Below are 12774 nucleotides of genomic sequence, written 5' to 3' on the forward strand. Positions count from 1 at the left end.
TTTTCGTAAATTAGTCAACATTTGTGGGACCCGCATATTAATAAAAGTTGTTCACTTATTTACGAAAATGTCATGCTGACTGGGATGATTTGTTGATATATTCACGAAAATGTCATTAGATAAACAAATTTTGTTTATCATCAAGATGAATGGGGGCTCCCTCTATTAGCCCACAGTGTTTAGTGTCTTTTATGTTAATTTTATCTTTTTTTTTTTTTCTAACAAGTTGGTGTCAATTTAACGAGTGATACAAGTTTGTGCCAATATTTGAGACATACTCTAAATTTGGTGTCAATTAGCGTAATTTTGCCTTGTTAATCGCAGACAAAACGTGCATCACAGCATCAGTACATAAGGAACAATAAGTGCACTACTAATCTAACCAGTTTGTCCTCCAAACCGATTTATTCAATGTAAAATTTCTTCCATAACTTCAAAAAAAATTAAGCTTTTACCCACAACTCCACAAGTTCATAACTAGATTTATAAAATGTAAAATTTCTTCCATAACTTTAAAAAATTTAGTTTTAAGTCATGCAGAGTTTAATATGAAATAAAAATATTTTTAAACACCTCGTTACCATAATTAACGTTCACACTAATCAATTTACCAACGCAAAACTTTGAACATTGTATAATTTAAGATAATAATAACATTGAAAACCTTAATTATACATAAACTGTAAATCAATTGCTATATTCCCCTTTAAGAATGTGAGGAATTAAGCATTTGCCTCATTATTCAATATTCATAGTAAAATACATCAGGAATCTGTCTAAATTAAATAGTAGTGTTCAATGACCCTTTTGAGGTAGAAAAACCCAAAAATACATTACAGCCATCACTTTCTTAACAAGAAAACATTATGCAATATTATTAAATTACTGTTGATCCCATTGTTTTGGAATTAGTAATTCATCACTGCAAAGCAAGCAGTATAAATAGATTACTAGTAATACAACAGTAAGACTTAAGTTTGAAATTATTTAAGACAGCTTGCACTAAAAAGTATCCTTCACGACACAGATACGGTCAAGCTCCAACATAAATAACGAGCTGGCCAAGATCGGAAGACAGGCATCAAGGGGAAAAAAACAGCCATTTGGATTAACCGGTGTTCTGCATTCCAGCTGCAATACCCTTCATGGTGAGGATGAGGGTATCTTCAAGACCTGGAGCATATTCGCTTGAAGGGTTCAGCTTGACAAGTTCAGCAGCAGGTTTGTTGTTAGACTCCATGTATTCCTTTGAGAGATGGGGCCTCAACTGGACATGGTAGTTGGGGTCACGAATACGTTTTAGGGTGTAGGCTTGACATGCGTTCAAGGTGGTGATGTAAGGATCACGAAGACGAAGTCTTTGCCTCAAGTGGGGATCACCCTCTAGAATTTCTTTGTGTCCAGCAACCTATCATACAACAGGGAAAGGGGTTAAGTTATTGGTTGCTGCCTCAATATTGAACAATGAATTCTAAGAAAGACATGCGAACAAAATCAAAGGTTAGTCATTTTCGAGAAGTTTCAGCTTCATAATATTGTACAAAGTATTTTAATTTAGTCATTCTTGGGTATGACAAATATACAGTAAGAGAGAGGTCGATTTTTCACGAGAAACATCTGAAATTTACAAGAGACCTCTACACACAAAAAACAGGTGACATTCAAAGTGAAACGGATTAATACTTAATGAGAAGTGGGGTCATTTTGACTGCTAACTGTATAAACTAACTTCCTACTTAAAGATGTATACATGTTGTCTCTTTCCCATCAAAACTTAGGATCTAACATGAACTTACCAAAATACTCTTTAATATAAAAATGGTGTAATCCCCAATTCCCAATATTCTCTCATATCACCATGCAACAGACAAGAATATCTTGGAAAGTTCAATCACAATCTACTGTCCATCTGTCTCGACATGTTTGTATGCATAGAAATTATTGTCTTAAACTCAAAATGCATAGTTCTGATCAACAAACAAATAATCCAATATTCAATTTTGATGAATTAGTAGTCTAAGTTAATTATGAGGAAATAAATAATTTTATAAGACAAACTTGTGTAAATCTCCATGGTAATACAGCTCTGTTCTCAGCATGTATTTCTATTTTTAGTCTTCATAGTCACGTTAGACGAGGTATTCAGCAGGTATGGAAATTAAAAAACATGTACATGGAAATAAAATTGTAATACCGTGGACTTTGACATTGACATTATATTGACAATTATCATTGTCTACCAGTACTACCACACATGCCGTAAAAAACAACGCAAACATTATGATAAAAGGGTTATCCCTGGACTGCAAATGGGGGGTATGAAATTAAACTAATCCCACATATTTTATAAATTTAGTATGTTTACCTGGAGCAGAAGTTTCTTTGTTTCTTCATAGTCTTCCCTCAACCGCTCTCCAAAAGGCAACAACTCTTCAGTAACTAGTAACTTATCATATAAAGCAGCAATACCCGGATCTCCCTTTGCGAACACCATCTCAACTAAATCAATAGTAACCCTAAAGAAAGGCCATTCATTGTACATCTTCCCAAGCATGGCGAGATTATTTGCATCTTTCTCAATTGCATGCTTAAATGCTGCTCCAAATCCAAGCCACACTGGGAGATGGAACTTTGTCTGAGTCCATGCAAAGATCCAAGGGATGGCACGGAGAGATTCGATACCCCCGCTTGGCTTTCTTTTCGAAGGACGACTTCCAATGTTCATACTACCCAATGCTGTCTCTGGCGTGGCCTGTGATTTAAATGTCAGAATTAGTGATAGATAAAAAAAATACAAACCAACTACTAGGTCTGTTATAGATGCCTCATGTACCAGCATTCTCTGTTTCCCAAAAATTTATCCTACTAGCCCTTTTAGAACAAGGTCAGCAAAATTTTGACCACTAGTTTGCAAAGACAGAGATTTACATTGTGAAGATAAACTTTTAGAAGGTACTTTTGAAAGAATATATCTTGCTAATTAGATTATAGGCAAAGAACATTAAAATTATTGAAGGACAAATAAATTTAGGAATAGACATTGCATGTTGCGACAGAAGGTGGGAAAGGGGTCACAGGATACTCACCAGGCGGAAATACTCCACAAATCGTGGTTCCTTGAAAACAATTGAGCGGTATTTTTCAGTGGCAACAACAGCCATATCATCCAAAAGAGCGCGCCATTCAGGTTTTGGGGCGATTGGAGGGTGCATACCATGCTCAAGAGTAGCAGCAGTGAAACGCTGAAGAGTTCTAAAGCACAAGTGCTCCTCCCCAAATGATTGCTCAATAACTTCACCTTGCACTGTAACACGAAGTGACCCATTAACTGTCTCTGGAGGTTGAGACAAAATAGCAAGATGGGTAGGTCCACCTCCTCTTCCTACAGTGCCACCACGACCATGAAACATAGTGAGCTTTACACCAAATTCCTTAGCAACCTGCACAAGCTCCTCTTGGGCTTTGTACAAAGCCCATGCAGCTGAGAGACGCCCAGCATCCTTCCCTGAATCTGAATATCCAATCATAACTTCTTGCTTCCCATTAATTCGGTTTTTGTACCAATCAATAGAGAATAACCGAGCAACTGCAGCTGGAGCTGCCTCAAGATCTGCAAGTTTTTCAAACAAAGGCACAACCCTCAGTGGCTTTTTCACATGGCATTCTCGTTGAAGAAGTTCAACTGCAAGCACGTCAGAAGGAGATGTAGCCATTGAAATAATATAAGCTCCAAAACAGTCTGAGGGAAGCTCTGCAATGACATGGAAAGTGTCCAAAACATCAGCAATTTCTTCAGTTTTTGGGAGATCAGGACCAAACAATGGACGTTTTCCACTTAATTCTGACAGGAGCCATTCTTGACGCTGTTCCTCAGACCACTCCTTGTAGGATCCAATTTCCAAGTGCTTGGTAATGGCATCCATGACATCAGTGTGACGGTCTGACTCTTGCCGGATATCAAGTCTTACAAGCGAGAGACCAAATGTGAAAACTTGTCTTAAGAAATCAAGGAGGGTTCCATCTGCAATTGGCCGGTCACCACAGGCACAGAGGGACCGGTAGCAAAGCTCTAGAGGCTCCAAAAACTGCATGCTCAAAGAGATTAAGTCAGCGCTCAGATCAAGGTAAAGACTAAAGACACTGATGTTACAGATTTATTTGCAGGGATATACCTCCTCCAAATTGGTGTAGGTTGAATCTTCTGGAATATCAGAGACTCCATGGGATAGCAGCTGACGAGAACGCTCACGTGTATTATATAATTTATCTCTCACATCACCCAGAATTACACGGTATGGCTCATTTGGTGGAATGTATTTCCAAAATTCTGCAAGAAAAATCAATTTTCTACATGAGTGCTTCATGTAATATCATTCCAAGAAAAATATACATAAGGAAGCATACTACATTACTACATAAAAATTTTCAATAAGGATCAGCAATATAAGTTATAGATAAGGAAACAAATTTACGAGGCCCTCTATATTTTTCGTTTGTTGCTCAAATTTATTACCTAACCGAAAGCTACTTTTCAGATAGCTTGAAAAATCTATGAAAAGCATGTTAGAATCCAACAGGCATGTTGCAATCACGAGGAAAATATGGTAAATTACATGATGACAATATTTGTATTGGAGGAGTTTCAATTTGAAATAAGAAACATAAGAGAACAAATGTTGAACAGATGGAGTTACGCACAACTACTACAATATATCTGATGAACAGTGATAACTGCAACAAAACCTGCCATGATTAAAGGATGTACCTATATAATGTTTGGCATCCTTTCTGGAGGAGGTGTGGAGTTCATCAGCACGGATACGAAGTTCATCACTGCAACGAAACATAGATATCTGCCAAGTGGAGAATAGCGATATTAGTACACATACAGAATAAGATCACCCAACAAAAAAGGAACAAGACTAGAGAAATTTATATACAGAAAATCTTAAGCGTTTACCTCAAACATGAGATCCTCTATCTGCGAGAAGTAGAGGTTAGCTGCCATCATTCTAGCTAACAAGCATACATCCCTTGTGACCTCAGGTGTCACTCTTGGATTACCTGTGTTAATAAGAAGCAAAATGAAGTAAAGATATGTCTATTTTTATAAGTACCATAACCCAATCATCTGAACAGCAGAAAAGCAAACTTATTGCATGAACAAACTAATCCCACTTATTTCTAACCATAAAATCGAACATACATGAAGTATATAGTAGATTAATTAAGAGAACATACCATCACGATCACCACCCATCCAAGAGGAAAATTGGATAAGTGGAGCATTGTAGGGAACACGCTCATTTATTCCCATATTCTTCAAAGCAGTATCAATACGACGCAAAAACTTGGGAACACCCTTCCAAATTGTTTCATGGAAGTAGCTCATTCCAGCCCTCATCTCATCCTGGGGTGTAGGCTGTGTTCTTCGAATTTCATCAGTACGAAAAGCTGCTTGAATCTGCATAATATAATACAAGATAAAACATATTAGAGACTCTAAAAATAAAATGTAGCTTAATGTGAGGTATCACTCCCAAAACTCAAATACCAAAACCACTATTTAAATACAGGATAATATTATGGTCACCCAAGGATGAGTCTTCCACATTTAAACAGTATATGATCAATCCAGGGAGATTAGGAAAGAAAAATTAGTGCAGAATGAGTTGAATAAATATGGGTGGAGAATCTAGGAATCATCAAATGTTGGGAAAGGAGCACCTATACGGCTATACCTTGGAATAATGATGGAAAATTGGTTGACCATGTAAAAAGACACAAATTAATTTAGCATAGTATGATTAAGATTAAGGTTCAGCACACAGATATGAGATCTCATAACATTGTGGAAGGACCAACTTTGAATAAGGAAAGAGAATCGAGAAGAGAGAGTGAAGCAAGAAGTAAGCATGTATAGGAACCACGGTAACAACAACACCCATAACAGCAGAAAACTATCTTAAGCTGTTGTTATGTTACTTATTTAGAAGAATAAGGACAAGGAAATACTTCAGCAACAGAATTAGTAACAGTATGGGGGAAGGGTAATAGTAATAATTGTCAGTTAGTTATAGCCTTGAGACTTGAGAGCAAAAAAAGAACGTAATGAATGGAATAAGAGGGATCATTGAGAAAAGTAATCAGTAAGCTCTAACTGAAAGAATGCCATTGCCATCTACTTAAGTGAATATCGAGGTTGTAATTGATGCATTCGCCTTGATTTCCACCAATACAGTCATATCCTCTGCTTGTCCTATTACATCTTCTAAATTTTTCTATTAATCTCTTTTTTAATGCTCCCTTCTCATTTTGTGAGTGGATATTAGCGATCGATCAGCTTGATTCTTAGAAATAACACATATAAACTTGCAAAATACAGAGTGTTTACCAGATGGATTAATAATAAATTTGTCAAAACTCAAAAGAGTATTTTTAGCTATCCCTGGAGTAATTTAATCACATAAGAGATTGGTAAAGGTAATCTGTGCACATCAGTATAACGTTTCCAAAAAAAAGAATGACATATATGGACTTATCATATTTGAGCAATTGCCACCTCTAAAGACAAATACGGTAACCATGACATAGTCAGATTATGACAACTTCAAGTCATCATATGAAGAACTTTTAATTGTTATAAATGTTTTCAGTCTCTGCAAGCTGGACAGACAACAATGCACAATTGTATAATACTAGAGTTGACTTAATAATGTAGCAAAAATATTCATTTGTAGAATTGTGGTATATTCCATCAGAATCAGGCTTTCCTTCTGCCCCAAATAATTAGCAATCACCCCCAAGTCATGAAAGGGACATGTAAAATTGTAAACTATTCACATGGTCACATGACATTTTTAATTTTAAGAGGATGCTGCTATGTAGATTAAACCTAACATGGTGACATGTAGACTGGTACGGTACCTAACATGCTGACATGTAGACTGAACCTAACATTCTTTTATAATTTACAACATGCACACTTTCACGGGAAAATAAATCAAAACCGAATACATCATAAATCCAGAAAAAGTCATGAGTCCTACGTAATAAGAGTAAATCATGATTGAATTTCCCATGATATCCTTGTATGGAATGCAGAATCAAGGATAGGAGGGATGCAACTAAAACAAAGGATAGTTAAGGTGAAATCACTATAAATTCTTAATTATGATGGGTTAGGACAATGTGGCAATTATTTCCAAATGGAGGGAGTAATATTTCTTATGAGCGGACCACTATCTTTCCCAAATCTCTTCTCCGTACTTCTTACTCAATATTTAATTAAGATTCCTTCTAGTGACTAATTAATTAGTCCCACCCATCCACCCTTTTTCAAATTCCTCTTCCATGAAAAAAGCCACACTATTGCATGATCATTATGATGGAGTTTCCACTTTCAAATAATAATAGTATGTAATTACCTCTCTCTGTAGAGCTTCATCAAGCTCTTGCTTGTCATCAGGAGTGATGTCCTTAGCATATAGCTGGGCTAAGCAATTCCTTATCCTAAAAGACAAAACCAAATACATTACAAATGATCAACCAACGCTAAAAGATTACCAAATCATGATTAGAAAAATGAAAAAGGTAGTTTGGAACAATGACTTGGACACGAGCTAAATTATTCCTTATTGAAACAAGATTATCTTCTGCATGTTCAATTAAGTATATAGAGTCATAATTCGGCAATGCTTGCAATAAGTTTAATGGATTATATTAAATGTCCTGGTAGAGATCAAATTCACATTTCACAAGATACAAACCTGCCATGCTTCTGAAGCAAGGATCGACGGACAGATTGAGTGGGGTGAGCAGTCAAGACAAGATCCACAGTTTGATTCTTGAGGGCATCAAAAATTTCTTGGGGGGATTTTCCAAGCTCCCCCACAAGCCTCTTAAATGTCTCCTCAATATCAGATTCAGTAGTTGCTGAATTCTCATCGACGAAATCTCCCTTCTTCAGCTTCTTGATTCTACGACGATAAGCAATCTGAACCTCCTCAGCCAAGTTGGCCAAGTTAAGCATGTGAGAGAAAGATTTAGCAACGACAATGGAGTCACCGGGATCCAAGCTTGTGAGCACATTTCCAAGCTCTTCAAGCTTCTTAGGATCCCTCTTCCCTTCATACTCAGCTGAAAGCTCATAACACTCTTGAACCTACATCAATTTTAACCAAAATTCCTATAAGCTCAGGAAGCATATAAATCACTTTCACAAAACAAGACAATCACTTTAACAATAACAGGACAACAACACAATCATCAACATAATTACATAAATCACTAACACGAGAAAATCAAACAACTACTATTCAATCACGCAATCAATGAACACTTAGCCAATAAAGTCAACCTTAAATCAAACACAGTAATATACAATATCATCCTTAAACAACACCATTTATTCCCCCATTTTAAAGCATCATGACATTAAAAACAACCAAGATCTTACCTTTACTTTAAAACCATCATGCTTCCTGTAAACCCATTACATTAATACTATAATTATGCATGAAAAAAATCATATTGGTATTTTTGCTGCAAGATCAGAGACTATATATTAACAGAAATTCAATGGATCTTCAAATTAACATGAATTCTAATCGTATAAATCATATGGTATCATCAATTAAATATAAAAACAGCAAAATTAATAGCATAGCCAAATTATACATCAAAAAATACAGAAAAATTACCAAAATTAACCAAAAAAAAAAACTTACAGTTTCACGAATATCTTCCCCATGTAAATCCTGAAGAATATCAAGAAACCGATCCAACAAAAGGGCATCATACTCGATCAACTTATCATCATCAGACACTTTCTTAGGTACCAAAAGCCTGAGTTGGGCGTCAATCGACGCCATTTTCTCAATGTTCCGCGCCATTTTAAAATTTGAATCCAATCCCTCTTTTCTTCAAAGATTCACCCTATTAAATCAAACCCAAATCAGATTAAATCAAACAAAAAAAACCCAGAAAAATTACAACTTGTTAGACCCAGAAAATCAGGCAAAATGACGGGAAACCCAGAAAAATTATGATAATTTAGACCCCACAAAATCAGAAAAATGACATAAAATTGCATGAATTAAATCTATAAGAGAGTTAAAGCAAAAGGGTACCCCGAAAAAATTGGTGAAGTGAGATTAGAGAGAGAAGAGATAGAAGAAGTTAAATGTCTAATGCAGAGAAGTAGCAGAGTGGCTTTATATAGAGTGAAGGACTGCTACAAGTATTCAAGTCAAAAATACAAGATGTTTTACTTTTATTTTTTATTAAAAAAAAACAAAAAACAAAAATTGGTGTATTTTTTTGAAAAAATTGATGAATCTTTTGGAAAAGATATGTGATTAAGAAATGAGGCTGCTTTCGAATAAATACAATTGAGAATATGCTTTTCAACGATGCTTTTTGGGTTCTCAAATTATTGATGTGTGGTTAATAATTTGTTTGATAAGAGAATAGTAATATGTTGTGTTTGAATGAATTATTGGAGTTGATTATGAGTTGTTATTGGTTCTTTAATGTACTTTACTTTTGAGATTCTTTCCATGAAAGATTTATTGTTTCCTTAATAATTGGATTAATGGTTGTTATATGTGAGATTTTGATCAAGAGTAGTTGTGGGGTATTAGGGGTTTAGAGTATTGTCATGTCGATATAATAATAGTTACAACTTACAAGAATAAGTTTCAACATCGCAAATTATAATTATTTTTTCACTACTTCACAAAATAGCAAATTCGCAATAGCCCGTATTGTGTGTGGCCACTTAAAATAGTCCTTATAACATTGATTAAGTAACCCCTGTAATACCGACCGAGTAGCCCCTATAACACTGACCGAGTAACTTTATACAATGACGAAGTAACCCCTTTAACACTGACCAAGTAACCCACATTACACTAGCGAAATAACCCCTATGTGGTTGGCCACAAGGTATGGCCAGCCACATATAAGACTTTGTGAATTCTCAATCCTTTCCCTACTTCCACTAACAATATAATTTATTTACCCGATATTAACTTAGTTGAAGTTATCTCAACTTATATCATCTAATCTAAAGTAATCTTATCTCATCTAAATTTATCTAAACTCGAACTCATTATGATTTATCATAATTTAGTAATTTACCCTACTTATAATATTTAGTTCACTTTATTTTTGCTAATCTGATTTGATGTAGAATTATTTTTCTGATTTGATCTGATTGCTTAATTTGACTAAATTTTACACTAAAATTCATAAGGAAAAAAATATATATCACACATGTGGCCTTATTAATTTATTTTCCAAATACATAATTTTCTTAAAAAAAAAATTATTACGAAAATAAAAATATTTAGTGATAAAACACCACACATAAAACATTTATATGTGGTTGTCACACCGTGTGCCCAACCGATTAACACTACTAGGGCCTGTTCACATTTACTTAATTTCAGTTCAGCTCCAATCAGTTCAGTTCAGCTCTAATCAGTTCAGTTCAGTTCAATTCCTAATTTCCCTCTCTCATAAAATATCCATTTCAGTTCAGCTTCAATTAGTTCAGTTCAATTAAGTTGGGCTCCAATCAGTTCAGTTCAGTTCAGCTCAGTTCAGTAAATGTGAACATGCCCTTAGTGTTAGGCCCTGTTCTCTTTACCTTAAAAAAATAATATTAAGTAAAAATAATTTCAGTTCAATAAAAATAAGTTCAGTTCAGTTCAGTAAAAATAATTTCAGTTCAGTAAAAATAAGTTCAGTTCAGTCAAATTCAGTTTTCTTAAAGAAGAACTATAATAGAAAATCAGTAAAAATAATTTCTGTTTAGCAAAAATAATTTATGTTTAGTAAGATTAATTTAAGTTCAGTAAAAATAATTTAAGTTCAGCAAATATAATTTTGTTTCAGTAAAACTAATTTCAGTTCCGCAAAAATTAGAGAACGGGGCCTTATAGCCTTATAGGGTTACTTATTTAGTAATATAGGGGTTACTCTCTTAGTGTTATAGGGGTCATGTTAGTGTTAAAGGGGTTACTCAATAAGTATGATTAGGGGTTAATTTGTCAATATATAAGGGTTACTCTGCTAGTGTTATAATATTACTCCGATTTTTTGTAGGCGCCCACACGGTATGGCCAGGTGCATAAAACAAAACGTGTTGTAAAGTATGAGCTAAACAAAAATTTTAAATTTGATCTGATTTAAGTAAATTTTTCTAACTTGAACTGAAATATATATGAAGGTACTTAAATAAGGTTAATCAAACTGCTAAACATAGCCTTATTAATTTATTATTAATACTCATTGAATTTATTTTTACTCTCTCCGTCCCTTTAGTACATGCCTATTTCTCATTTTGTACGGGAATAAAGAAAGTTAAATTAAAACTAATAATTGGGAATGTATATATGCATGTGGGGTTAGAGAGAGATAGAGAGAAAGAAAAAGTGGTTGGGAATTAGGAGAGAGAAAGTATTGGGAATTGATGTTAATGTACAAAAAAGAAAAAGAAAAAGGTTGACAAATCATTAAAAAGACAATAATATTGTAGAAAAGTATAACCTATAAATAAAAGGAAAAATTGCCCGGAATAATCCCACCTTTGGGCCGTCCGCCAAAAATAATCCCACCTTTGGATTATTTTTAAATAAATCCGACCTTTATAGCTAATCCGCTCTCAATGGTCCCAAGTGACCTGTAACCGGTTGAGTAGGTAAATTTTTTTTTTTTTTTAAGTTTTATTTACACGTGTCACAACCTGATTTGTCCAAAATTAAAAAAAAAATTTAAAAAAAAATAAAATCCAAGTTTCAGCCACCACCATCCCCGCCACCACCCAAACCCAGAACCACCACTGCCACGAAAACAAACCGCGGCCAACCCAGAAACCACCGCCACGGCTCCCTTAAACCAGACTTGAAACCAGATCCTGGAACCACCGCCACCGACCAAGACCAGCAACGAAAATAATCCCACAACTAGAGGGGTCGGAATCACGACGGAGGAAGAAGAGGGAGATGTCGGAATCGCGTGAAGGAGATAGTGCCGAAATCGCGTTAGGGGGCTGGAATCGGGACGGAATTTGGACGGGGTAGGGAAGGGGGACTGGGATCGGGACGGGGGAAGGGGTTTTCGAGGGTGGTTGGTGGTTTCAGGGTGAGGTTGGAGTCATGCTGGGGTTGGGTTTGGGTTGGGGCTGGAGTCGCGGTGGGGTTGGAGTCGCGGTGGATGTGGGGTTGGGGTTGGACCCTGATGCCGGCGCAGGGGTGGGTTCTAGTGGCCGGAGCCGCGGTGGGGGGGCCTCAGGGGGTGCTGGGGTAGGTGTTTTTTTTTTTTTAATTTTTTCTTTAAAAAATATTATTTTTTTGTTAAAAATTTATTTTGTATTTTTATTTTTTAGACCAATCACAGACCGCCACGTGTCAAGTAACTTGTTATAACAAGTTACATGACCGGTTGGGACCATTGGTGGCGGATTGGCTATAAAGGTCGGATTATTTAAAAATAATCCAAAGGTGGGATTATTTTGGGCGGACGGCCCAAAGGTGGGATTATTACGGGCAATTTTTCCTAAATAAAAATAGGCATTTAATTTTAGTCACCCAAAAAAGAAATACGGGCATGTAATAAAGGGATGGAGGAAGTACCTTTTTATAAACTTATCTAATCCTATATATATGAACATATATAACTACTAAACTTAAACTAACTTATTTTGTCCTCTAAAAAGAATCTTGTGCTAAAGCGGGTGTGCTATATTGTACTCCAATACATCATGAG

At 35.5% G+C, this 12774-nt stretch overlaps 1 protein-coding gene across 1 annotated transcript; it reads right to left on the minus strand.

The window, feature by feature from the left end:
- Positions 1-651: 651 nt before the first annotated feature.
- On the minus strand, positions 652-9288 carry LOC145606154 (phosphoenolpyruvate carboxylase 2). The gene is made up of 11 exons (XM_081662207.1): positions 9132-9288; positions 8730-8937; positions 7770-8164; positions 7428-7512; positions 5242-5464; positions 4961-5064; positions 4766-4853; positions 4173-4327; positions 3087-4085; positions 2366-2752; positions 652-1408 (listed from the first exon to the last, which is right to left on the minus strand). The coding sequence occupies exons 2-11, from the start codon at positions 8892-8894 to the stop codon at positions 1109-1111; spliced, it is 2901 nt and encodes a 966-aa protein (XP_081518333.1). The 5' UTR covers positions 8895-8937; positions 9132-9288; the 3' UTR covers positions 652-1108.
- Positions 9289-12774: the final 3486 nt, after the last annotated feature.

Source organism: Chenopodium album, chromosome 22, assembly GCF_948465745.1.
Source record: "Chenopodium album chromosome 22, dcCheAlbu1.1, whole genome shotgun sequence".
NCBI lineage: Eukaryota > Viridiplantae > Streptophyta > Magnoliopsida > Caryophyllales > Amaranthaceae > Chenopodium > Chenopodium album.